Source organism: Polistes dominula, unplaced genomic scaffold (genome assembly GCF_049000335.1).
Source record: "Polistes dominula isolate Pdom_NZ unplaced genomic scaffold, Pdom_raw_medaka contig_23, whole genome shotgun sequence".
In the NCBI taxonomy this organism is placed as follows: domain Eukaryota; kingdom Metazoa; phylum Arthropoda; class Insecta; order Hymenoptera; family Vespidae; genus Polistes; species Polistes dominula.
Window position 1 is genome coordinate 467,371 of NW_028300963.1, and position 27,644 is coordinate 495,014.

At 30.1% G+C, this 27,644-nt stretch overlaps 5 protein-coding genes across 6 annotated transcripts in view; 2 read left to right on the forward strand and 3 right to left on the reverse strand.

Annotated features, from left to right (window-relative positions):
* The window catches only part of LOC107069689 (Bardet-Biedl syndrome 9), a 25,333-nt gene extending 12,658 nt beyond the window's left edge, over positions 1-12,675 (reverse strand). Inside the window, exons 1-13 of the mRNA XM_015327194.2 lie at positions 12,364-12,675; positions 12,152-12,240; positions 10,554-10,818; positions 9,953-10,218; positions 9,305-9,435; positions 8,369-8,546; positions 7,918-8,166; positions 7,544-7,783; positions 7,137-7,423; positions 6,762-6,932; positions 5,625-5,762; positions 4,009-4,727; positions 3,352-3,580 (exon numbers count right to left, since the gene is read on the reverse strand). Of these exons, the coding sequence (XP_015182680.2) occupies positions 4,500-4,727; positions 5,625-5,762; positions 6,762-6,932; positions 7,137-7,423; positions 7,544-7,783; positions 7,918-8,166; positions 8,369-8,546; positions 9,305-9,435; positions 9,953-10,218; positions 10,554-10,818; positions 12,152-12,240; positions 12,364-12,638 (2,517 nt within the window). The 5' untranslated portion in view covers positions 12,639-12,675 and the 3' untranslated portion in view covers positions 3,352-3,580; positions 4,009-4,499. The remainder of the gene's footprint in view (positions 1-3,351; positions 3,581-4,008; positions 4,728-5,624; positions 5,763-6,761; positions 6,933-7,136; positions 7,424-7,543; positions 7,784-7,917; positions 8,167-8,368; positions 8,547-9,304; positions 9,436-9,952; positions 10,219-10,553; positions 10,819-12,151; positions 12,241-12,363) is intronic.
* Positions 12,676-13,499: 824 nt separating this feature from the next.
* Positions 13,500-17,642, forward strand: Vps16A (vacuolar protein sorting 16). The gene is made up of 16 exons (XM_015327290.2): positions 13,500-13,712; positions 13,789-13,975; positions 14,063-14,191; positions 14,279-14,423; positions 14,503-14,630; positions 14,720-14,895; positions 14,997-15,369; positions 15,445-15,572; positions 15,655-15,799; positions 15,891-16,025; positions 16,102-16,263; positions 16,344-16,493; positions 16,562-16,803; positions 16,927-17,023; positions 17,101-17,204; positions 17,367-17,642. Exons 1-16 carry the CDS (start codon positions 13,657-13,659, stop codon positions 17,503-17,505), a joined length of 2,496 nt encoding a protein of 831 aa, XP_015182776.1. The 5' UTR covers positions 13,500-13,656; the 3' UTR covers positions 17,506-17,642.
* Positions 17,643-17,644: 2 nt separating this feature from the next.
* On the reverse strand, positions 17,645-19,816 carry Ppcs (phosphopantothenoylcysteine synthetase). The gene is made up of 6 exons (XM_015327291.2): positions 19,061-19,816; positions 18,836-18,966; positions 18,655-18,752; positions 18,328-18,542; positions 18,072-18,254; positions 17,645-18,000 (listed from the first exon to the last, which is right to left on the reverse strand). Exons 1-6 carry the CDS (start codon positions 19,187-19,189, stop codon positions 17,791-17,793), a joined length of 966 nt encoding a protein of 321 aa, XP_015182777.1. The 5' UTR covers positions 19,190-19,816; the 3' UTR covers positions 17,645-17,790.
* Positions 19,817-19,961: 145 nt separating this feature from the next.
* ND-MLRQ (NADH dehydrogenase (ubiquinone) MLRQ subunit) lies at positions 19,962-20,799 on the reverse strand. Its single transcript, XM_015327292.2, has 3 exons — positions 20,639-20,799; positions 20,384-20,530; positions 19,962-20,252 (listed from the first exon to the last, which is right to left on the reverse strand). The coding sequence occupies exons 1-3, from the start codon at positions 20,714-20,716 to the stop codon at positions 20,199-20,201; spliced, it is 279 nt and encodes a 92-aa protein (XP_015182778.1). The 5' UTR covers positions 20,717-20,799; the 3' UTR covers positions 19,962-20,198.
* Positions 20,800-21,015: 216 nt separating this feature from the next.
* On the forward strand, positions 21,016-27,509 carry FER (tyrosine-protein kinase Fer). 2 transcript variants are annotated; one of them, XM_015327294.2, is made up of 15 exons: positions 21,016-21,736; positions 21,833-22,006; positions 22,091-22,187; positions 22,273-22,468; positions 22,556-22,693; positions 22,776-22,985; positions 23,110-23,293; positions 23,649-23,819; positions 24,283-24,510; positions 24,618-24,794; positions 24,884-25,097; positions 25,176-25,328; positions 25,418-25,540; positions 25,636-25,758; positions 25,841-27,509. In XM_015327294.2, the coding sequence occupies exons 1-15, from the start codon at positions 21,500-21,502 to the stop codon at positions 25,981-25,983; spliced, it is 2,568 nt and encodes an 855-aa protein (XP_015182780.1). In that variant the 5' UTR covers positions 21,016-21,499; the 3' UTR covers positions 25,984-27,509. The 2 variants fall into 2 exon arrangements, with proteins under 2 accessions (XP_015182780.1, XP_015182781.1); XM_015327295.2 differs by lacking the exon at positions 23,649-23,819 and having other exon boundaries at positions 21,020-21,736.
* Positions 27,510-27,644: the final 135 nt, after the last annotated feature.

The following is a 27,644-nucleotide window of genomic DNA, read 5'->3' on the forward strand; positions in this document are numbered from 1 at the left end:
GCAATTCATACTTGCTCGTATATACCAAAGCTTTCTCTAATTTTCTCAAGTACTTCAAACACATTTTTACAAGACATTTCTACTAATGTATCATCTCTATGATGTTTACTGTCTTATCGATTTTACCATAGTTGCGAAAGAAATACATAAGTAAAAAAAAAGAGAGAGAGAGAGAAATAGAGAGTTTCTTTTATCTTTATATTAATCGTGGAAAAATCTATGAGAAAAAATCTATTCATAGAAATCAAACAATTTTTGGTCAAAAAAAATAAAGAAAAAAGAACAAAAACAACCGACATAATAAGTCGAATCAATTATAAAGTACGTGTGACCAATGTAAATAATATTTTTTCTGTCAGCCCATTTATCTATGATTTACGAGACACCCTTAGTTTCTATTCCTACTACACGATTTTTCTTTTTCCGATATCAACGTAGACATAAATCCTCCTACTATGGACGCACCATGGGATACTTGTAAAAATATTTAATCTACGATCTTTCTTCCTTATAGATATCTTGATCGTTGAAAACGAATTATATATCCATATTTTATTCTCGTATTAAGAAGTTGAAAGGTAAGCTTTATAAGAAAAGAAAAAGCAACACACCATTAACATCAGTTTGACAAAAAATATTTTAGTAATATTAACGTGAAACGAAATAGTTAATGTGGATAGCATGAAAAAAAAAAAAAAAAAGAAAACAAAATACGATATAGTTAGTAAAGATAGACCCCATGAGATCGTACAAATTCCATAGTAGATCCAGAAAATCTCGATGGTTATAGTGAGTGCACCGAAGATGAGGTAATTGGTCAAAAGCCATCAATTACGGAAGGATGAAACGTCCTTTTTAGCAGGACGACCTAAACTTTCGGTTATTTCAACCTTCTTTCATCCTTTCTTTCTACCTTCAACTCTATCCTTCTTTTCTTTTCTCTTTTTTATCTCCTAAAATCTTCGTTCTCACGCTCTTTGAAAACCGTTTCCCCAAAGGTGGTCCTAAAGATTGAAAATCCATCGGGGTGGTCTCATTTTCAAAAGAAATATCGAAGTGGTGAGTTGTTCATAGAAACGAAAGAGATAACCAGTATTATTAAGATAAAAAATTACACATATTTTTCTTTCTCTAACAAAGATACGTTTCTATTCTCGAGATTATTTCATCCTGTCAACAATATAATAGGAAAATAAACTTGAAAATAATAATAAATAATAATAATAATAATAATAATAATAATAATTACGTTAGTCCGATGGTTGAAACAGATACAGTTAACTGTGCCAACAATTATTATCGCGAAATAAACGTTTCGCCAATCGTATTTATGACGACGTGGGGCGGTCGATAATATACTTTTCTGCTGTTCTAATTTTTTTCATGCAATCTTGAGGACACTTCCGGTAACAACAGGCACGTTGCGGTCTCCCGGTATCGTCGTTTAACGTTGTTGTTGAGCTTTAATTCAAATCGTGTATTTCTTTCCTCAATACAGAACGCAGGAGTTGTTCCTTATCAATTTTGTTTACTAATTAAAATTTCTCTATCGTTACTTTTTTTATCACATTTGCCTAATCTCCATAGACGAGAGGTGCCATAAAATGTTTAAAAAAAAAAAAAAGGAAAAAAAATAGACTATTTAATAAAAGATAAGAAAAATTGGAACGCGTAACTGTTCCATTCATAAAATTATATTACATGCATATCTTAAACTTCCTTTTAATTTTTCTTTTATAAAAGAGTTCCCTTTATAACCCTCTATATAATGCAACCCTAATTATAAGTTATAATAATAATAATAATAATAATAATAATAATAATAATAATAATAATAATAATAATAATAATGATTCTAAAAAGGAGCTACACCTGCAGTCGTCTCCCTCTAAATACCTTGGACGATGTTACAAGAAAAATATAAAGAAGAAAAATAAAAATTTAAAAATAAAAAATAAAAAATAAAAAAGTTTAAGCAACAGGATGATCGGCCTTTCACCGTAACGCCATATCGAACTCCGTAATTCGTCCTACGCGTCCCGCGGACGCAGTATATTATATGCATCTTGCTTTAGAACCAGTTTTTCTCTCGGACATATCCGCTTGCCTTTAAAAACGCCGTCCGTTCTCTCTCTCTCTCTCTCTCTCTCTCTTTCCTTCTTTCTTTCTCTCTCTCTCTCTCTCTTTCTTTCTCCTTCGTTTTATATCAGGTCTACTCGATTGAACATAAGCTTACCAGTGCACGGTGCAACACATAGGAATAATCTCTGTAGTAGGAGAAGGATAAGAAAAGAATTCTAATTCCAAGCGTTCTATCTTACGTGGTGGTGGTGGTGGTTGATGTTGATGATGATGATGATGATGATGATGATGATGCTTTTGCTGATGTTGCTTAGAAGAGGACGAGAAGGATCGCAGTCAAGTAAGTAAGTAAGCAAGCAAGCAAGCAAGCAAGTGAGCAGGCAGGAAACAGTCATCCTTGTGCCGATGAAGGTCCGTTCTTCCGGGAAGCTCGATCGAGGACTCAGACCAGAGTTTCCACGTAATCCTATCATCCTCTTTAGTGGGACTGTGAAAGAAGAGGTGAAACGTAAATGGGCCGGCAGGAGGGAAGATCAAAGGAGGGAGTCAAGTGTATGGATAAGAAACGGATGCCAAGAAAAAAGAATGAGATAAATAGAAAGAGAAAGAGAAAGATAGAGAATGATTCGCGTGTCCATTTGTCACCGGAGATGTCCGCATCGAGGATGCGGCCTTTTCTCTAAACCCGTCGCTTCCGACGTCGTTCAGCAGCCATTCCGCGAAACATCCTCGAAGAAAAACATTCTTACGACTTACCGGCTTGCGAAAGATGTTAGAAAAGTAGCGAACTACTACTATTACTAGAGATAGAGAGAGATAGAGACCAGAATTTTTCTTCGAAATAATTTATTCTCCCTCTTACGTGATCTCGTTAATCCAACGTGTAGAAGAAAAACATCGTCTAGATTATAAACTTTTGCGATCTGTGGTGACGATCGTCTATTAAAAAGAATAGTTATATCTATATATTCGTTATCTTAGAACATCTAGAATATATTTCACGTACATATATATATAAAAATAATTTATAAACTTCCCTTTTACATTACCATAATCCGAAAGATATAGAAAATGTTAAATATGATATAATAGAGAGTAGTAATATTACTAGTAGATATATATATATACATACGACACATTTACTTTTCAAACTAAATTCGCGTGTAGATCGTTTTTACGTAATCTCGATGTTATAAAGAAATAAAGGAAGAAAGTATGTAAGATTAAATGAAAAACTATAATAATAATAAGAATATTATTATAACTTACCTAGAGTAACTTGTAAGACGTTATCGAAGAGTATATAAGCATACTATAATATTACCAGTACGCACTATATATACTATATATACTACACACTATATTCAAATCGAGTAGATTTGAATTTTTCCAACGATAGATTTTCTTGGCCAGGTTCGCGTGATCTCGGTGATCTCGAAGATCATTATGGAGATAATTCTGGGCTGGCTCTCCTACGTCTTGCGTTGTGCTGACAGTTCTGAAAAGATACTATTAGTTAGACTTTTTTTCAAATCGCCATAGGGGCCTTAACATTTTAAATCCTAAACGTATTTTACACGCCATTTTGCATACATTATTCATATATACACTAGAGACACATATATATTTTTGTATATATATATATACACATATATATATGTATATACAAGGGAGATCGAATGGTCTTAAGGATCGTTTGAAAATGATCGAACAAAGCGCATACTGTTATTGCTCTCGACGACTTAAACGCATGCTTTGCCACGGACATTCTTCCTATTAATTAACCTCGAAAAAGCAGAATCATGGCGCCAGAGTGAATCATTCCGCAGCGATTACAAGCTATGCAATTGACTTCGCTATTTCGATTCAACGCGCGCGGACCAGTGGAATAAAATTATCGGCCCAACGAGAGATAGGTGTACTTACGTAAATGCACACACGTGTCCCCTTCTTCCCCTCCTCCTCTTTCTCCTCCTCCTCCTCCTCCTCCTCCTCCTCCACCTCTCACTGTCTCTCTTTGCTGTTTGCACTACGTACCTGGATGTGATATACTCTTATATATATATATATATATATGTATACATGAGAGCTAGCTCATAGCGGTGCATATGACTTCGCTGGTATGTGCTTCTTCTTGTACAATCATACGCGAGACGATGTGTCAGAATGAGCAATGGAATCAATGTTTTTTATTGCTTCCGTGAAATCGTCTTAATAAAAACTTGGCATTATCAACGCGCACGTATGGTACATCCACTTTAATCAAGCATGCCAATTTTTTTCTTTATTTTTATTTCTTTTTATTTATTTATTTTTTTATTTAATTTTATCTCATTATCGTTTTTCTATTTTTTTTTCTTTTTTATTTCTTTTTCTTTTTCTATCTCAAAGTTAAGTCGAGATTCGGTGATTTGTGATTAAGAGAAATTAAAATTACCGTTCTCGGTCTCATTCTCATCAATACCGGACTCTTTACAAACATCTAATCGTTCCACAGCATGTGTCAAGCGTTTCTTTAACTTCGCTATATCTTTCATTGACGTAAATTTGTTCCAAGTTAAAGATTTGCTCTCCAAGTTGGACGGTTTCTTTGAGGTGGATCTTAAAAATGCAGCCAGTCCAGCGTCCGCAACTTCTTCCCAATTCTATAATTATAAAGAGAAAAAAGAAATAATATCTCGATTATTTAAAAGAAAAACGATTATCGTTGATGTGAAAGAAAATCAGTGGCAAAAAATGTTGTAATTAAATTCCGGATAATTGATAATGCAAACTTGAGATGATAAAAAAAAAAAAGAAAAAAGAAAAACGAATGAACATCAAATATTTATATTGGTCATAAATGTTTACACTTATAAAGAGGCGGCACCTTTTCCCCCTAACTTATCGTACGACATTGTATGCGATAACACGTACGAAGCCGGAGAATGTCCAAGAGCTTACAAGTGAGATTAAGAACGAGCGTAAGAGATCAGGTACTACACCTACATAAGTTACTACATATGTATAACAACAATATAACGCTGATATATTATTATCAACCAATCGCTAATCAATGGCTTGTGCTTTTTAACAATAAAATCATTATTTTTATATTGATATACTTTGCTCTGAATGAACATCTGCTATGACTCCTAAGTATAAACGCATATGTATGTATTTACGATTCATGTGTAATCTGTATGTATAACGTCGGCGTATCTCTTTACAATATAATTAAATAAAAAGTATATCTTTATACGACTCTAGTTAAGTAAAAATAACTTACTATATAAAATAAACTGCCTATCGTAAAGTAATAAATACAAAATTCAAGTAGTATAATATTTTTATAATGATAAAATAGTGATTTCATTTCCAACAGTATAAACATACTTTTTGGAAGTACTGTAATCTATATCTATATATATCTTAATAAGAGTATATATATATATATATATATATATATATATATATATATATATATATATATATATATATATATATATATATATATATATATATATATATATATACGTATATACATATCCGTATACACTTACAACTTCGTCACGCAGCTGTGCTTCGAATCCGATCGCCGACTCCAGAATCATATACTTATCGTTATTTACGTTAAGCCGCAAGAGCAGGAGCAGCAACCTCAGCGCGCAGTGCAAACCATGCCTGGCATGCTCTCGTTTCTGCAACATCCGGATAACACACACGCTGTCATAATCCACTGCAATCATAGGATACCTCTTTTTTTTCTTTGCCTACCCCAACCCCTTCTCTACCCTAACCCTCCTTCCCTCCTTCTCACCGATGGACTCGTTAGATTTATAAGAGTTTATCAGAATCTTAATGATAGAAAAATTCGATTGGTCAGTCTTCATCTATTAATAAGATATTAGTCAGCGTTGGTAAACGAGAAGGGGTTAAGAAAAAAAGGGTTAAGAAATATGTGTCATCTTAAAATATGAGTAATAATAATTAACAGACTTATCATATGCGTCATATTATTTCATTTAATTTTCTAAGAAGCTATAAAAAGTGTACTAAAGAACGTTTCCCTCTTTCTCTCACTCTTTCATTTTTCTCTTTCGACAGAGAAAGTTAAAAGAGGTGAAATTATATGTAAGTACATGGATCCTCTCCGGATAGATATTAAATCTCTTCTTGAATCTTTACAACGGAGCTCCTACGTGCAGCACGAAGTAGATTGTTCGATTGCTCTTACTGCAGTATAGACCGAAGCACTTGGGTAAATAAGTACCAATGGTATTCACTATAGTAGGCAATTACCGCTCGATTCGTGCACCCGCGATATCGGCTTCAGGTAAGATCGAAAGATATGCAGATAACGAAAGTCTTAACGACCTCCCTCTAAAGTGCTGGATATTGTTAAATGAATCCGCTTCTTTTGCCATTGGAATGTTTGGGATTCGGGATGGTCTCAAAGGGAGAGATAGAGAAAGAAAGAGAGAGAGGGAGAGAGAGAGAGAGAGAGAGACAAAGAAATGTTCTCTGAATACGAAGGCCATTTAGTATGCATGCTATTGTATAGGATGAACAGCTTAAAATAAGTTCAGATCAAGAACGGTCAGTTCAGTATTTGTAAATTCACTATTTTTTAGAATGGATGTTGTAAACGATTAGAAAGGATTTGTTTGAAAGAAAAATGAGGATAAATAAAAATGTACCATTTGTGCTGCAGCAAGATTATCAAGGAGTCCGGAGATTGCATCGTAAGTCGAGTTTAAAAGGAAGGATAATCCTGCAGCATTTAAAGATCGGCCATTCCTCTCCCTCGCAGTTCTTAACATTCTTTTCTCGATGTTTCTCAACTGGGTCATCAGCAAACCTAATTCCGTCTACATTCCAAAGAAGAAAAAAGAAAAGAACAAAACTTGTATATAGATGTAATTACACGATAATCAAATTAATTATGTTTGTTAGATAAAATTTGTTCTATAAAAATAAAAACAAAAAAAATAATTATCATCGGGTAAAGCCAAGAGATGAGATCATTGAAACGATATGATAAAACATTAGCTTATCAAATGAAAACGACGTACGTTTATTCGATCAACTTCCTGCCGACATAGAAAGTGAAGTTCCATCTGCACGTGCACCAGTTGCACGTGATGCTGGCTTATGGATGCTGCGAGCCTTCCTGCCGACTTGTCCTTGAGCCTGTTAACCAACTGCTGTACCACCAAGGACATCGATAGACCGTCGTTCGACTGCACTCGATATCGGTTGCTTGTACTACCGGAAACGATTGTCACCACGTGCCCAGTTTGGATATGTTGCAGACCTAACGTATTCCAATTCTGCCTTCTAAGGTGGTCTCCGGTAAATTCTTCAAGAAGATATGATAATTGGTTTAAACGTAATATTTTTTTTTCTTTTTTGGATTAAAAAATGTCATCTCTTCGACCATGTCGTTACGAAACTTAGACGATTAACATGAGTAAATTACCCGGAAAGAGTTGATTGAAACCGACAAGAGATTCGTTGCACTTTATGGTAACCGTGAAGGTAGAAGTGTTTTCGGGGGGACAAGCTTTCAACATTAATTTTAAGGGCAATTCCGTTGTCTTTTGTATTATTCGAAGATTCCCACGATCGTTTTCGTACGTTGCTGTGATTTTAACTTCGGATGACATAATCGGTAAATTACCGTTCGGATAAATCAACGTTTGAATAACGTGTTTGTCGCCTGAAAAAAAAAATAAAGAAAGAAAAATACATATACATAAAGATGGATTCTTGAGAAGAAAAAAGAAAAAAAAAACTCCAGTTAAAATTATACAAAGATCATGTTCGAAAAGTTTTCAACGATATACTACTCACAAAGATTTTGAACGACGCGATAAGTGATCGTAGAGACGAATGGTTTCGACACGTCGATGCAAACTTGCACACCGTAAAGAGTTGTGTAAGAGGACAATTCTATGGTTGCCCTGCACATAGACACTTGTCGTATCTCTTGATCCTCTTTCGATTCTTTATCGACGAAAGGACAAGGCTCCAGATCGGGTGAAATGTTGACATTAACGAGCAGTTCCATATCCGTTACAGGTGTGACCGCAAGTTGTTCTCCTGTGTACAACGAGATACTCAAATAAGATTAAAACGAATCATATAAAAATAATTTTATATGCTATACGATACTCTCAAGATCGGTAGATGATGTTTTTTTTTTTTTTATATAAATATTTTAACGATTTATATAAATGTCGATTATTCAATACTAAAATATATATATATTTTATTTATGTTAAAAAGAAATAATCATTTTTACCAGAAAGTTTCATCTCCTTTAATTTCCTACGTAGTTCTAATAATTCCTCTTCGGCGGCAACATAATCAAAACCACGTCGATGAACAGCCGGTGCTACGAACATTGAAGGTTCCGAACCTAAATAACAGGCTTCCAATTGTCCTTCCTCCGAGAGTATAACGATTAAACCGTCCAGGTACTGAAAAATACAATTTCATTGCAATTCCTCTCTCTCTCTCTCTCTCATCCCACCCATGTATTAACTTTAATCGTGGTTGAATTATCTACCAATGCACACACACTCCTTCTCGAAATTTGTGCGAAATATTCCAGGAAGAACCTACTTTTTTAATTTTGACTTTATTTTTTTTGTTATTTTTTCCTTCTTTTTTTCCATTCATTTGACTCGATTAATTTTTGAGAATAGATGTAGTTTTTGTACAAGGGTGATAAAATATGTTTGATTATCGAATCAGTTCTCGGTATTAAAGCAATTAACTAACAGTTTGCACTGTCTGTCCTCCGGAAAGACAACAATGGCAACCTTGCTGGACGTTGCTGCGCATAGCGATAAGATAAAAGAACAGGCAGGACGATAATTACCGGCTTCTCGTCCTTCGCAGTACACCTCCTCCTGCCTCTTCCTATCTTTTGTTGTGTTTTCCTTCTTCAGCCTCCCCCCTCCCGCCCCTTTTTCTTTTTTCTTTACTGTTTTTTCCTCATACCTCCATTCCCCTCCTATCGGTTTACTTTAAATGTTTATTTCTTTCTTCGTTCTATCTTCCGACGAGACCCCAAGATCTCTTTCCTCGTAAACGAAAAGATTAATGATCCTTTCAAAGGTTAATGTAAAAATGATGCTAACATTGATATCGACGGTTCAGGAATCGCTTTACGTCGTTACGTTGTTAAATAGACGATACCACCGACGTAACATGTAAAATGCAACGATTTTACCTGAAAATGTGCTCTAGTTACGGCGACCGGAACGAACGGTAGCTGAGCCGACCACTTCAGAGTAGTACCCTCGTAAATCATCAAGGTGCTTGTATCGGCAATTACGCACACCATCAGTTTACCATCCGGTTCTAAGATAAGCATGAAAGAAAATGATTTTTTTTATCTTATTTTTGTGTGTGTTTAAAGTATCCTCGGTATTTACTTACTTTACACCGATACGCGCTTTTAATCATTTCTACAGTGTGCAATCAAAATACCCCATGTAAACTTAACAAATGAGTTGTATTGCAAAACAAAACAAAAATAAAGAAGAAATTAGATGATATCAACACTGGTATGCGGATGGAAATTAATTTTCCTGAGTTATTATAATAATAATAAATTATCATCGCGTAGAGAGTAATTTTTGTTACACCCTGTAGAAAGAGCCCGTATATGAGTATAATTTTTGTTTTTCTTTTTAACTCGCACAAAGTAAAGAATCTCATTGAAATTACACGTTTGAAAAATGACGAATAACTTTAGCGAATTTACATATTTTTTTTTCTTTTTTTTTTTTTTCAAAGTTAAAACGCGCGTTCCGGTTATTTTTCTTTCTTTCTTTTTCTCTTTCACTTTTATCTTTCTTATGAAAATGATGATTACCAATGACGTAAGCGTGAAAACATAGTGCTTTGTAGTCGAGCCTTTTTGTGTACTTTAACGAAACACCGGTATCCTTGAAGCAGTAGAGATTTTTCTCTCCGAGAACGACGATCCCGATCTCGAAACTACTCAAGATAACAACATTGATATCAACTACAGCTTCTCCTATATTGTAACTCCATTCTGGTTCCAAAGATTTCGTTGCTGTTTCGTTATCCGTTTCTTCGTTTTTTTGGTTTCTTCCAAACTCTGCTATGTTTTGATACCTAAATTAAATTATTAATTAATTATCAAGTAAAATAATAAACAAAAACAAAAATCCAAATGTGTAATAAGAACATTTATAATTTTGATAGTAAAATATTTTCTTTCGAGGAATTTCATTTGAAAATCATTTTTTTAAACAATTTTCTGTAATAAAAATATGCTGAAAGATAAATTCCAAGTATAGACTCGAGTGTGAAGTATACTTGAATTTAAAAAGTACATATAAGAGAAAGAGAAAGAGACAATGGGTTCTCGTCATCATCAAGTGAACTACCTGGAAGCGTAAGCAAGAAATACTTATAGGTATAGTATGCATGTACTAAGTATTACATGCCTGTAGCATTCGAGGATCCACGAGCAATTCGATGTGACGAAGACGTCGTTCCGCGAAATGTAAACGATCGGTTCGGGCAACAGACGATTCCTCAGAAGTTGACTGAAGGCATAAGCCTCCTGCTCGTAAAAGAATAACGTTCCATCCAAGCATTGAACGCATAGGAAGTCTCTACCACGTACACCACCAAATGGACCAATTACAAGAGATGCTGGAAATCTTGGTAGTCTGTGTTCATATGCAATTTTGAGATTGCATTGATCACCTAGAAAACAAAGAGAAAGTGATGTAGAATACAGACAATCAAATAAATTGCAATAATAAAAGATACAAAATAATAGCTGCTGTTACTTAATAGGTTCACATTTTTTCCAACATTTTTCTGATCGATATTTTAAATAAAATCTTGCAGTTATTGCAAGTTTTCTTTGCAATTATAAATGCTACAATCATTTGTAAATTATTATTTATATTCATATTATAAAATACTGATCAAATATAAGTGTCATACAAATATATTAAAAAAAGAAAAAAAGCAATGATCATATATGCATATGTATATGTATGTACATGATACATTGAACATGATTCCTTCCTTGATATTATTATACTTGGTAAGAGATTTTACTCCTCAGCATTTGCTAAACAACCGGCAGAAGAGTCGAGAAAACGAACAAACGTGATTCCTGTCTGGTATATGGGTCAAGCGGATTCATGCGGCCGCATTTGCGTGTATATTTGTACTTCGGGTGCACGGTTTACGAGATCGTTATACCTTAACGCGCGAGAACAGGGACGGTAAAGAGAGAAGGAATGACAATATCGTACGATCAATGAAATGCGATCATTATGCGTGTATGTATATATATACATATATATTTACTAACGTTAATGCATATGTAAAAGTAAGTTTATGTAGTATACTTACATAAATCGTAACGCTAATAATTTCTATCTACCGCTGAATTGACGCCATCTTGAAAAGGCGCGCTAAACGAACCGAGAAAGTGACGACACCGAGTCTATACTTCGATTACGCCGAATTATTGTAGAATAATGACTATGCCCATTGAATTTAACGATACTACATGGCTCCAGGCATACTCGTGAAAGCAGCCTTAAGGCAATTCAAGTAAAACCTATATAACGGGATACAAAGTACACACATATATATATATACATATCAGCATACATTCGCGTACTTACACACATACCATATACCTACATACATCGCATATATAATACATATGAAAATATTCGCATACGTTTTCAAACATACATAGGTATGCATACACATATATCCAAGATGCGATCGCTACCTGTGCTGTGCACGCTTTCAGCATATAATGCAGTTACGAAATACACGAGCACAGCCTCGGGCAAATCTTCGAGAGCTAACATAAGATTTTATTAATTATCCATCAGAAATAACTTTCGATCCGACACCAACAAAGTCTCAAGATTTCCCTATCGATCTTAAAGCAGCCATTAAACGAATATATGTCAAGAAACATATGCATATACTTGTACGTAAAAAAAGAAAACATTGAAAATCAATAGAATATTTTTTCTTAACTCAATTGATTTTTTATACTAACCTTGATCGATAGATCCTTTCGTCAATGTAACCGTGTAAACGATGAGCTTGCTCGATGTTAATACCGCCAGACAAGAATCTTGTGACCCGCTATAACGATAAATACATATTTTTAAATTTAAAGAATCGCATATTTCGATTATCGAAATAATCGAAAGAAAATCGAAAAGAGATAAGTCACGTGATTGGTCAAACTATATTGTCAATACTCACGACACTAATTTTCCCGCCTTTATGTCGACAATGCAATCACTTATTTTAGTTTCAATCATAAGATCGATTGATTTGTAACCTGTTGATGATTTAGTTTCATCATTCCATTGAGATGATAAATTGTAGATTCTTAAATATCCTTCATGACTGCCGGTGACAATGCAATCCTTTTTATCCTCGCCAAATAAAGGAACCACGAGTAGACTCGATCGATCGTACGTTTCGTTAGATCCACATTTCGTTCTCCACCATTCTTTTGTTTTAAACAATGACATTTTCTTAAATATTATTACAAATTTAACAATACATCCTCACATTCGATATAATTGTAATCACTTCGAAACGAGAACAACTGTCTTGTTAATATTCTACACTATTTCGGACGACGTTGCTATGATACCGCACTTTCAAAACACAACATCGATCGTAATTTGTTATACGATTGTAATCTGATTCGCTCACCCTAAGAATATTCCACCTATAGATTGTTTCGATTGATAGCATAAAAATTATAAACTGTTTTATTGGTGTAGTACGTGTATAGATGTAAATTATAATTTAACCCTTCACACAAAATGGATAATTTTTGCTGAAATAATTTTTCTGCTTGGATATTTTTATGGTGTCAAATTTATAACAAATTTATATCAATTAAAATTACCATCATTCCTTTTCTAATCGTCATAATTTTAAATCATCATAATACGTCCAACTATGAATGTTAGTTTGACAACTGTCAAAAATAAAATATGTTAACTTCCAAAATTTGTACATAAGGCTCCATCTAATGGAAAAACGAGAATTCTTGTTTCTATGTTATCTATGTTACCGACGGGATCGGTAATGTAGGCAAAGTGTTAATTGAATGTATTTATATATATTTTAAATATATGCAATCATTATAATATATATCTTCAATAATCAATAAATAATGTTTCAATTTCAAATTCAAAATATAAAAACTACTTATGGATGGATACTGTTCATCGAAATATAAAATTATCCAATGCGCTTTAATGCACACATTATATTAATAATTCAGGTGCACAGTAGAGACCTTCTTTGCCGTATTTGTATTTCATATTTTGTCCACAATTTGTCGCTAAAATCGCACATGCTTTAAACAAAAGGCGGTGAACAATCTAAATTAAATGTTAAACTTTGTGGTTGATCTGTCAAATAAAAAATAAACGTAAATTAACCTCAATGTATGATTACTATAACGATTAGAATTATATGTACATATATAATTATATTTATTTTTTTTATATTTAAAATAAAACAATTAGGAAAATGTCTGCGATGATAACTGCTGATTGGTTTCCTTTAGGACGTGACATATATTTTCGGTAATGACATTTATTATTACTTTGTATATAACAAATAAGTATAATTAAATAATATAAATTTCATTAATGTTTGCAGAAAATTTGAACTTTATCCTCTTACTTTTCAAAACGAAGTAAGCAATACTAATTTAATAGCAGCAGCTCCTTATGGAGGTTCTATTGCAATTACCAGACATCCTAAAAAATTAGTTAAAGTCCAAGGATCCAATAAACCTGTAGTATTGATTTATACTTCAGCAGGAAAACTAACAGCAAAGTTTCAGGTAAATTAAACATAGTTATTTGTTAATAGATTGCATATAAACATACTTCAATTATTTCCATAACAAATGGTTGTTTTTATATTCAAGTGGAATAGTGGATTGTTAGTTCACTTGGGTTGGTCTCAACAAGAAGAATTACTTTGCGTTCAAGATGATGGCATGGTTCTTATTTACGATATGTTTGGAACATATCAACATACTTTTGGCATGGGAAATGTTAGTTACATTCATTCATATTAATATTGATCATTATTATTAATTAATTATATTTTAATATTGTTTTATCTGTTGCTTTCTTTTTAGGAAGCAAAAGACACTAAAGTTATAGAAGCAAAATTTTTCACAACTCCAGTTGGTACAGGAGTCGCTGTCTTAACATCTGCATACCGAATCTTTTTAGTAACTAATGCATCAGAACCAAAGATAAGAAAAATATCTAATATACCACGTAAGTTGAATTGTTTGTAATATTTACATTATAGGAAAAAAGATTCTATATTTATTTATTACATATAAACTTCTGGCAGGTATCGGAGGTCCTATTGATTGTTGGCTTGTAGTCCATTATGACCGAGAAACTCAAATTATTTTCTCTAATGGAGAAGGTATATTCTTTTTACATCAACCTTACACCACTACTACATCGATACCATTTGTAAGTTTGATTGTTTGATTTTAAAGAAATATCCTAAACGAATTATTAATTATTATTGCTTTGTTGTAATATGGTTCGTTATTTTTTAGAGTAATCTATTTAATAATAAGATAAATAATGTTTACGCAATGGCTGTGTCTCCAAATAATCGTCATATCGCTCTCTATGCAGACACTGGTCATTTGTATATCGGTTCATATGATTTTAAAGAAAAATATTGTGAATGTGCTACGCACATGACAGAACCATTATCTTGTATAGCATGGTATAAATATTATATACTTTTTATTATAATAATAATAATATTTAAATATAAAAGTACTACAGTTGGAAATATACACAAAAATTAATATTGAATAATTGTAGGTGTGGAACAGAAGCTGTGATTTGTAGTTGGAATAGTACAGTAATGGTTGTCGGAAGATCAGCTGAAACTATAGTTTATACTTATGATGGACCAGTATATCTTATTCCAGAAATTGATGGAGTACGCGTTTTATCTAATTCCTCTCATGAAATGATACAAAAAGTTCCAAATGTTGTATTGAAAATCTTTAGAATAAATTCAACAGATCCTGCATCATATCTGTTGGAGGCATCTAAGCAATTTCAAAAGAAAAGTCACAAAGCTGACAGTTATATTGACTTGGTCAAAGATAAATTAGATTCAGCTATAATAGCTTGCATCGATGGTGCAAGTCATGAATTTGATTTTCAAACACAAAAATTATTAATAAGAGTAAGAGTCATATTTTTTATGCTAATATTTTCTTTCGAAATAAATAATTGTATATAATTAAGAAAAACATTTTAGGCAGCTAAATTTGGTAAAGGATTCAGTAAAACAATGAATCCTGATAATTATGTTAGTATGTGCAGAACATTGAGGGTATTGAATGCAGTAAGACATCCGTCAATTGGAATACCATTAACATGTATACAGTATCCTTTAATAATTTGTAGTTGTGATAATTAAAAACTAAACAGTTGCATTCTATTTTGATTATTCTTAATTATATAATAGATTTAATATTTTAACGAGCCAAGTTTTATTGGACCGATTGGTAGCAAGAAGACATTATTATTTAAGTATACAAATAGCACGTCATCTTCAACTTCCTGAAATAGATGGAGAAAGTAGAATTTTGGCACATTGGGCTTGTTACAAGGTAAATGTTCTATCATTTTATTATTTTATTGCACTATCTATTTATTATTCTATCTATTATTAAATAGTGAAACTTTTTGCTGTACTTTCAGGTTAAACAAACTCGATTAGATAAAGAACAAATAGCTGAAGAAATAGCTGATAAATTGGGATATGCTCCTGGTGTGTCGTATAGTGAAATAGCAAAAAGAGCAGCAGATTGTGGTAGAAAGCAATTAGCTATTAAAGTAAATTTATTTTATTCAATGAGAATTTCAGATTTTCTCAAATTAAATAACTATAAATTTATTCAATATTTTATAGTTGATAGATTATGAACCGCGTGCTCATTTACAAGTACCTTTGTTACTTACACTTGGCGAAGAACGAGCTGCATTACACAAAGCAGTAGAAAGTGGTAATACTGATCTCGTTTATACTGTTATACTTCACCTTCGAGAAAATATGACACTTGGAGATTTTCAAGTAATTACAGAATCTTCATTATTCTTAATATTGAAATAATAGTATATAAGATAACAAAACATTTATATTATTCATTACAGATGTCTATAATGCATTGTCCTTTAGCAATGGCATTGTATATTAAATATTGTCAAAATCATAATCGAGAAACATTACGAGATATTTATAATCAGTATGATGATTTTCATTCGCAAGCAATATGGTTTATTGCAGAAAGTTATCAACAAAAGGTTAATATGAAATATATATTTTAATACTACAATGATATTAAATAATAGTATTTACTTATTTTGTATAGAATGCACGAGATACATTGCTTCAATCGGCACAAGAAAATTTTAAATTAGCACGCAATGATACAAATGCTGCTTTGACAGAAGAACAAATTAAACTGTTGCGTTATCAAAGATCTTTGGAAGAAACATTACATGAAACAATGGTAGGAAAATCTCTTCATGACACAGTTAAAACATTATTACTTCAAAATGAATTAAAGCTTGCGGATAAATTGAAATCAGAATATCGAATACCTGAACGCAGGTATGGTATATAATAAACATTCTGAATTATATTTAAAAATATACACGTTTTAATTAAAAAAATTGAAAACAATATTATTTCAAACTAAATTGAAGTTTAATGATTATTCATTAAACTTTATAGATATTGGTGGTTAAGAATACAATGCCTTGCTGAACAAGGTCTTTGGGGTGAATTAGAAAAATTATCAAAGAGTAAAAAATCTCCAATTGGTTATGAGGTAATGAAAATATTAACTACCAAGTAATTTAAACATTTGAACAATTCTATGTGTGATTTGATAAATTTTTTTCTCAGCCATTTATTGATCAGTGCCTAAAGTATGATCAAGAACGAGAAGCAAAGAAATATTTGCCAAAAGTACAAGATGAATTAAAAGTAAAATATCTTGTTAAATTAAAGTAAGTATGATATTTTATTTTTATATCATTTTTTTTCTTTTTATTCACTTCTCGGTATATAAATAGTGCATAAAAAAAATTAACTATAACATGATATGATATAAAGTTTGATTCATTCGTAATAATTCTATAAAAGTTAAATCTATTTCGTAATCTATACAGAATGTTGAACGAAGCAGCCCAAACAGCAGCAGAACAAAAGGATGTTTCTGCTCTAACGTTTGTATTAGCACAATGTGGTCAGTCGGAAAAGCAATTAATAGATAAAATCAATATTCTTATTAAAAGTATCAAAAATTAAAGATTCCAATTAATTTAAACGATATAAATATACTTTATATGTATAAATTTATCTGACTGAAAACATATTAGACTTATAAAGTTATATTTATAATTAAATGTAATTGTAAATATTATAAACAACAATTTGTTATATCATATTGAATTTTTCATAAAATTTATTTATAATTCATACCGAAAAATTGGATATTCAATATCCAATTATAATTTCCCTTAATTGTGCAATAATCAACTGATATTTACCAATAATAACATAGTAAAAAAATAGTTATATCCAATTGAAAAATCATGTTATCGAAATAAACCTATATGTTGAGTTAGAAGATCTAAGTTTTGAAAAATCTTTATGTTTCAATACTATATCATCGACTATAAATTTTTCAATTTCTTCGCCGTTCTTCATTTGTTCGTTTGTTAATGACAACACATAATCATTTTCTTTGCTAACAATAATTACTTGTTGCTTTCTAGTCTGTAACATATTAGCGATAACAAGCTGCAACAGAAAAATTTATATCAATATAAAATTATTTGTAAAACATTATTTTAAAATGTGGTAACACTTACATTGTGTTTGTACTTGTTCAAAGCAGTCCTTGCTTTTGAAACTAAAACATTTTCATCTGTTTCTAATTTAAATGAAATCACAAAGGCTTCTGGTACCCATAAACTAACTAAAGGTTCTAGCATTTTTGGAACTAATTGAAGTGATATCGTTGGTGGACCACTAGAAGGAATTTTATGTTCGGACTGAAATCAATTAAATGTTTATTATAAATATACAAGAATAAATGATTTGATTAAATTAAAAATAACTACATACCATTTCGTCAAATGGTACATAAAAATCAGAAACAGCTGCAGCTAAATATAAAAGAGCTTTATCTTTTAAACAAGCTAATGCTTGACAAACGGTTCTAAGTAGCCAAAGGTACTCGGTCAAAGAACTAAAACTAATTTGTATCAATTTATCCTGTTTCATCGTTTTTTTATATTTTCGTAATACCATTGCTACTTTTTCTGTATGTTCAGGTACAACTGTAATAATAAGTTATACAAGTTTTTCAATAATTATTAAGATAAGAATTAATATAATATATAATGAGTAATATGTATATAGATAAATAAGCTTTAAATTACAATATTATACCTGTGACAGTGCATTTATCTGCTTCCTCCGTTAAATTGAGCATATCCAATACCTTATGTCCAATGAAATGTCTAGTAAATGGTTCTAAAGACTTGAGTCTACAATAAAATATTAGCATATTTTAAAGCAACATGTATTTATTGGAAAGATATGTAATCCTTATCATTTGTAAGTTTTTTACCTGTACATAAATATTACAGCATATTTATGTTCCAAAAAATATTCAGCTGATGTAGCTCCTCTGGATCCAGCACTAAAATTATCGACAAATCTTACAGTGTTATGTTCTAATGGAATCATTGTACCGCCACTCTGTAATATCAATTATTGTAATTATATTAATTCTAGTTAATCAATAAGCTTTCAAATGTAGTGTAAGAGTAAATTGATTCTTTAATTAACTTACCGTTATTAATACTACTTTATTGTTTTCTTTTAAATGTTTTTCAATAAATGTTTTTAACAGATTTTCGGTTTGATTTAAATCTTGTGGAGGTGGATGTTTGGCAAAAAAATCTTCCCACGTTGAAGTCATTGTAATTAGTTATATTTTTACTTAAAACAATATTTATATGTATATGTACATTTATATAAATTAGGTTATATAAATGAAGAAATGTATAACACGTAAATAGATAAGTATTTTCAATCAATCACGTAACAGATACTTTAATCGTCTTATCTCCTAACTTATTTAATTATTTTTGATAGATATATGATATTATTACTCTATAAACTTGAAATTGTCAATTATACATTGGTGACGAATACTACATTGATCATAAAAATCTAACATAACCTCTAACTTTATTTAATGCTAACTTCAGTGTCCAATTGACTGAAGAATAAACAAATGCTTCTGCTTTATATACTTAAATCAGTAATTGTTGAATCTTTCATGAAAATTTAATTTATTTATTAATGAGTAATTTATTGAGAGAAAGTTACAAATTACTTTTTAATGGATTTAATGGATTATGGACATTAAATAGATTTCTGTGCATTATTGCAAAATAGATCTAATGGATTATGAACATTAAACAGATTTCTATGTATTATTGCGAAACAGATCTAATGGGTTATGAACATTTAATAGATTTCTATAAACTTCATTATTTAAAATAAATTTAAAACGTAATGTGTGTGTGTGAGAGAGAGAATCATTTATTGAGAGAAAATTACAAATTACTTTTTAATGGATTTTTGATTATAGTTATTAAATAGATTTATATACATTATTGCGAAACAGATCTAATGGATTATGAACATTTGATAGATTTCTATAAATTTCATTATTGAAAATAAACTTAAACGTAATGAGTCATTTATTGAAAGAAATTTACAAATTGCATTTTAATGGATTCTTGATTATGGTCATTAAATAGATTTCTATAAATTATTGTAAAATACATCTAATAAATTATGAATATTAAATAAATTTATTTACATTGTTATGATAATAGAATATATAGAAAATGTATGGAAAGTTCATTCATTTTCTTATCATATTACTTATCTACATAACAAACTACATAGAAAATTGTTTAATATTCGGGTGCTTTGGAGGCATGATCTTTGTAATCCACAGTAGAGTAGAACTAAAAACAAAAGAAAAACAATGTAAGCATAAATTCATTGTTTTACAAATTTGGTAAAGATTTTTTTGAATCTAAATGAAATATAAAATATAATAAATAAATACAAATCTTGTATTCAAAGATTTACGTACTTTGTATTGTTTATCACGATATTCTTGCCATGGTTCAGGGTTTTTCTTCAAAGACCACGTTACATCGGGATTACGAAAAGCTAAACGAAATGTGTAAAATGTAGCACCCGCTACACCAACACCCAAAGCAATGAACAGTGGGATCAGCTGTTAAGAAATATTACGTCATTAAAACATTGTTGATTGTATTAAAAAATATGTATATATAAAAAAATTTTATTGTATATATTATAATATATTAATATAAATACTTACAGGATAATTCTTCTTCAAAGAAGATAGAGTAAGTCCAGCCAAGATAGGGCCTGGTTTGTTAGCTTTGTTTGCTGACATATTTGTAATTTAATCTCACAAGTTCTTGATTTCAACTGAACTACCCAGGTACTAAGCATCTATAAGATAACTTTTAGTCATAAATATATAATAGATAGATAGATGCATTCATACTTCTATTATCATTACTATTACGTATTATAGGAATGTTTGCTTCTTATTGGTAAATGCATTAACCAATAGTACATTTGGATGGTGAAGTTGATATTTTTATCTGTAGAGGGCACTGTTTTCCCTACAAACATATATCATAAGTATTTTTGTTTTAATTAAATGCATATATGTATATTTATGAGTAATGTTTATATATTAATTAATTAAGAAATAAATCGTAAAATATATTTCTTTAATTTAATCAAAATCAAGTTCTATATTTTTTTAGAACAATGGCGGATTTTGAGAAATACATAATATTCTTTGGTTGGCTGTATTGCTCGAGATTAGAAATTTCTTGTGAAGAAAATGTAGACAATGTCAAATATCTATTATCGTGAATATCCCACGGCGGTATTCCGCCCGTAAAAGTTAATTTTTATCGTTTCGGGTGTCCGTATAAATATAAATGTTGATCTCAACCATGCACGAGTATGAAAATATACACTTTGATTGTGTTGAGTAATAAATGTGTTATTTGAAATGTAATACTTCTTTAAATCTGATTGATTTTTAATTTGTTCATTTAATTTCACCATCGTCGAATGTCAAGACAACAGATTGAAGTGGATATGAATTATCATTAAGAATTTAATTATTGTACAGTATTAACTATCGCCAACAGTATATATGGTTTGGTTATCAGACAAGGAAATGGGTTTTTCAACAAGCCTGCAAGGGCAGGCTTCGCAAGAAGCTTTGCTCACTAGACAGGATGCTGAAATCAAGCTTTTGGAAACAATGAGACGATGCTTGACAACTAAAGTTAAATCTGATCGTGAATATGCAGCAACTATTACTTCTTTAACATTGCAGGGTAAAAAAATAGAGCGCAGTGAAGATCTTGTTGGTAGTTTGATTGCACAGGTATATCTTTTGACTTCTATCAATTACTACATTCATTGAAAAATTAATGTCAAGTACTTTATTGTATTTCATTTTGATATATCATATATGTTATAGAGTTGGAAAGATATTATGGAATCGATAGATCAAACTGCAAAATTAATTAAACAACAAGCGGATTCTATAGAAAATATTGTTATAGAACACATTAGCGTTTTGTATTCAGAAAGAAGAAGAGCGAGAAAGGTTTTTCAAGAAGAGCAAACTTGGTTGAATAATCAATTCCAACAGGTAATGCAAATTTGATATTACGGAATGTTATTTTATAATTATATTTTTATACATTCGATTAATCTACAAAAGTATGGTTTTCAGTTGACGGATGATGTTGCCAGGAAGAAGATGGAGTATCAAAAAAATTTGGAGATGTATAAGTTTAATAGGTCTAGATTCGAAGAACATTATATTAAATGTGAATATATATTTAATATTACAAAATAATAATATTTCTTTTATTAAGTTTTAATTAATAACAAATTTATTGTTTGTGATTTTAGCTGGTCGAGGAGGTAGAAAGTTAGATGATGTCAGAGAAAAGTACCAAAAAGCTTGCAGGAAACTACATTTAACGCACAATGAATATGTTTTACTATTGGGTGCTGTAACAGAATGTGAACATGATTTAAGGACTTGTTATTTGCCTAGTCTACTTCGTCGACAACAAGCTATACACCAAGAGTTTATTACATCATGGTAAGACAAGAAAAATGTCATTTTAATAATTAATAGAAATACTTATATATATTGTTTATCATAATTATTTCTATTTTATATTTGCAGGAAAGATATACTTCATGATATAGTAAAATATTCCGATTTTACCACTGATAAATTTTTAGAAATACATTCAAGAATGCAAAAAGCTGTTGATACAGTTAAACCTATCGAAGAATATAGAGATTTTATAGGGAAACACAAGTAGGTTTTTTTAAAACATTTTCTTTTTAACTTGTTATATACAAATTACTCTGAGATAACGAATATTATAATATTAATCTAGAACTAGGGCAGTTTCACCAATAAGATTCACCTTCGATGAGAATCTCGTAGATGATACTTCAGGAAAATTATTACCAAACAAATTAACTGTGGATAATTTAACTATTGATTGGTTAAGAAGTAGACTTAACGAATTGGAAATTTCTCTTAAAGCAACACAACAAAATCGTCAAAATCCACAATTTTCTCCTGGATATAACAGCGATTCTAAGTAAGATTATAAAAATTTGTATTTTAAAAAAATTATTTTAAATAATTAATTAATGAAATCATGTAGTCCATTAAATATTATCGTTATTTTTAAAAGAATCCTTGCATTTGATTTGTTTCATTAGGATTTCTGCCTTAGACTATTCTACTGAAAGGGAAGAATTGAGACTACGTTGTCAAGAAAAAAAATTACAAAGACAGGTCGATGATATTAGAGCTGCTCTTAATGAATTAGGATGTGAAGAATTACCTTCAGGATGTGATCTATCTATGGAAGGCTCGTACAACGATCCTCCGACAATAAATAAGGTAGATTTTAATATATATCTTTATATGCATTTGTGTATAATCCTTAAAATATAAAATATTATTTCTGTTTCACTTTTTTACAAATATTTACTTATTATTAGCACTGCGATATTAAAAAGCTGGTCTATTGATTAACGATTGAAACAAAATTTATTCCATAAATAAATATTCGATGTAAAATATTTATAGCACATATATACCATGCGCACATATGTGTTATCACATACACACACACGTGTAATTATATACATATATATTCTAAAATGAATTCAAGCGTAGAAAAAAAAACAAATAGATTTTATATATACGCGAATTTTTCATTAAATAAGTTTAGTTAGCTCTACTACACTTGCAGAAAAGCACAGTTGCAGATAATGGTTTGTTTACACTAAGAAGAAATCAACGCTTTCTGACGATAATAAAGTCACCTTTCAAGTCTTTGCCAGCAATAAGTGATTCGAAAAATGGATTAATTAGGGCCAGTAGTGAAGGTGTTACAACAAAAGCAGACAGTGTTCCCCCAGTTGTATGTGTTGTATATTTTATTTGTGTGGTGTGTGCATGCAAGCACATATTGTACATTTATATGCTTTAATATATACGTATTAAGTTAAAATTAATTTGTCAAACGATTATACATACAGCACATCTGTTTATATACTAACTGGTTGATTTTTCGTCCTTTTATAAATTTCAACTAAATTTTGATATTTTGTTTTCAAGATATAACCAAATGCTTATATAGCACTAATAAGTTTTAATTAAAAAAAATATGACCGAAGATAATCAAACATTATTATGTCAAGCATGTTGAATTATTGGTATTTATTTGAAGTATAGCATATTTACTAATAGTCCAGAATTTGAACAAATACAGAACATCTTGCATTTATATATATATGAAGAGAAAGAAAACTGATTTTATTCAATTTCATTTTTTTTACTTATTTATATTATAATAAATTATTAGAAACGCATGTTTGATTCAGGTACCATTACGTTATGTCTCACATTTGACCAATAATCAAAAAGGAAATGGAGATTTAATAGAAGAAGAATGGTTCCACGGTGTTCTACCAAGAGAAGAAGTTGTAAGATTACTTGTTAATAAAGGAGACTTTTTAGTGCGTGAAACAACAAGAAATGACGAATGTCAAATAGTTTTATCTGTCTGTTGGGATGGCCATAAACATTTTATTGTACAAACTACCCCAGAGGTAAATAAATCATTTTAATAATTAATATTAGAATACACAAAAGAGAATCATCTCATTAGAAATATTACATTTATTTATTTACCTAATAGAAATGAATCCAATTTTAGGGGCATTATAGATTTGAGGGACCAACATTTCCATCAATACAAGAATTAATTAGGCATCAATGGATGTCTAGCTCTCCAGTGACCAGTCGTTCTGGGGCTATTCTTAAAACACCAATATTTCGCGAACGGTGGGAACTCAATAATGATGACGTAACTCTTATTGAAAAAATAGGTCGAGTAAGTAATTTTATTTTCATGCAATTTGATACTTGTATGAAATATACTTTAAAAATAGAATAGTGACTATAGAATATTCATTATCATAGGGTAATTTTGGTGACGTATACAAGGCACAGCTTAAAAAATGCAAGACTGATGTAGCTGTAAAAACTTGTAAAGGAACATTGCCAGAGGAACAGAAAAGGAAGTTCTTGCAGGAAGGTAGAATTTTGAAACAGTACGATCATCCAAATATAGTTAAACTTATTGGCATTTGTGTTCAAAAACAGCCGATTATGATAGTAATGGAATTGGTCGCAGGTAACATATATTTATTTGTTATAAACTTGTATTAAAATTTAATTGATATTATTACATTATTAAATCTCCATCTATTAGGGGGATCATTGTTAACATATTTAAGAAAAAATGCTAGCACAATTACTCAACGAGAACAACTACGAATGTGTAAGGATGCAGCTGCAGGTATGAGTTATTTAGAATCAAAGTATTGCATACACCGAGATTTAGCAGCACGAAACTGTCTCGTAGGTAAATAAATAAATATTATAAAAAATTTTATTATAAAATATTGAGACATTAAAGAATAAATATTTGAATGAATAATAATTATATCTTAGGTTACGAGTCAATAGTTAAAATCTCTGATTTTGGAATGTCAAGAGAAGAACAAGAATATGTTGTATCAGATGGAATGAAACAAATTCCCATCAAATGGACTGCACCAGAGGCTCTTAATTTTGGTAAATATATATATATATGTAAAATAACTTATGTGAATAATTTACATATTTATTAAAATATAATTATTCTTGAAATTATTATTATATATTAATAGGTAAATACACTTCGCTTTGTGATGTTTGGAGTTACGGTGTTCTTATGTGGGAAATATTTTCCAAAGGTGGTAATCCATATAGTGGTATGTCAAATTCTCAAGCACGTGAAAAAATTGACGCAGGTAATTGATCATATATAACTTATCAGTCTAATAACATTTGTTGAATTTTGATAAATGGTTCAAATATATATTCGCCATGTAGGATATCGCATGCCATCACCAGAAAATGCTCCGGATGAAATATATCGATTAATGTTACGTTGTTGGGAATATGAGCCAGAAAAACGACCACATTTTGATCAGATATATACCGTTATTGAAACATTATCACAAGCTTATTTATAAGTAAATAACAATGGCACATATTTTTATACAAATTTACAAAAAAAAAAAAAAAGAAATGTAGTCTTTAAAGGTAATTGTAAATTTCTCTTAATATTGACTTATCAGAAAAGTAAAGTATTTGGAAAACTTAATATTTAATCAATAATATTTTGTATCTGTACATTTTTTATAAAATTAACATAAGTGAATATTTTCTCTTTTGTGTTTTATGAAAGATATAATATTTTCGATCGATATTTAATTAATAACTTTGATAAGATATATAAATGATATATTTCACATCCAAGGTGCTGCAGACAATTAGGTATTATTATAACGTAGTCTCTTTGATTTTGAAAATTATTGCAATTCTCTATGTTATTAATAATCGTTCAAATTTTAGCTACGTTATTAAATTTTTTATTATATTAATTTACTTAGCAAAAGATATTTCCAAAATTTCATTTGCTATGCATTAGAAATTATTATAAACGCCCGCCCATGTTACATTTTTATAAAATCTGAATATCTATTCTTTGGAAATTTAAACTTAAGTTTACATTTCAGTGTGTGTCAATCTTTTTTTTCCATATACTTTTATGTCTATAAAAATAACTTATAAAAACAAAATTTCTCATGGACGATCTTCAGTTTTACTTATGAAATATATTTTTACATTAGAAATATACAATAAAATTGATTCATAATACTTGTAAAAGATTTAAAAAAAAAATATTATTTATATAAAATAATCAAAGAAACACATCTCGTATTTCTTTAAAAGAAAATACTTGTGTATATAAAAATTATTATTTTAGCGTTGTTTATATTAAAAGTTCAAGCGCAATACAATACTTGCTGGACGAAGTATTTCAATAGCAGTATTAAAATATATATATATATTTACGTATATAATCAATTTTAATGAAACTCTTATTTTATTTAATTTAGATACCATTTAATATGTGCACAATCAATCAGTTTTTATTTCTCATCAAAATTTATTGGAAAGAATTTTATTGTAAGTGAGCTTGATGATGATGATGATGATGATGATGATGATGATGTTTTAATTTTAAGCGTGCAATATTTATTATATCTATTTTATAGATAGCTCCTGTCTATGAAAAAATTTTGCATCTTTTTTTTTTTTTTTTTTATAAAATCAAAGATCGATTTTGATTGCGTTACATCGTTAAAAAAAATTTTTTTTCGAAGAAGGAATTTTTTTGTTAAGCGGGAACTATCCATATAGATTTTATTATCGTATGTATATAAAGTGTGCAGAAGTAAATAAGTAAAAATTACTTTCCCTTAAACTTTGTATGATGGATGAGTATCTACTTCGTTGTAAAGCAAATTATAATATTATAATATGGTATAGAAAAATTGATACCATTATGGAAAACATTATACTAGAAATATGTTACATATATGCGTTTATTTTTCAGTCTTCAATGAACATATAAAATTTAATCAAAAATTGTAATCCCAAGAGACGTTGATGTTCACGTTATGTATATATATATATATTATTATGATCTTTATTTTCATTGCTATTGTATTTTCTTTTTAATTATTATTATTATTATTATTATGCAAATAATTATGAAAAAATTTATTATTAATCTCATATTTCAAGTATATAAAAATGTTTTCTTTTATTTTGTTTTTATAAATAT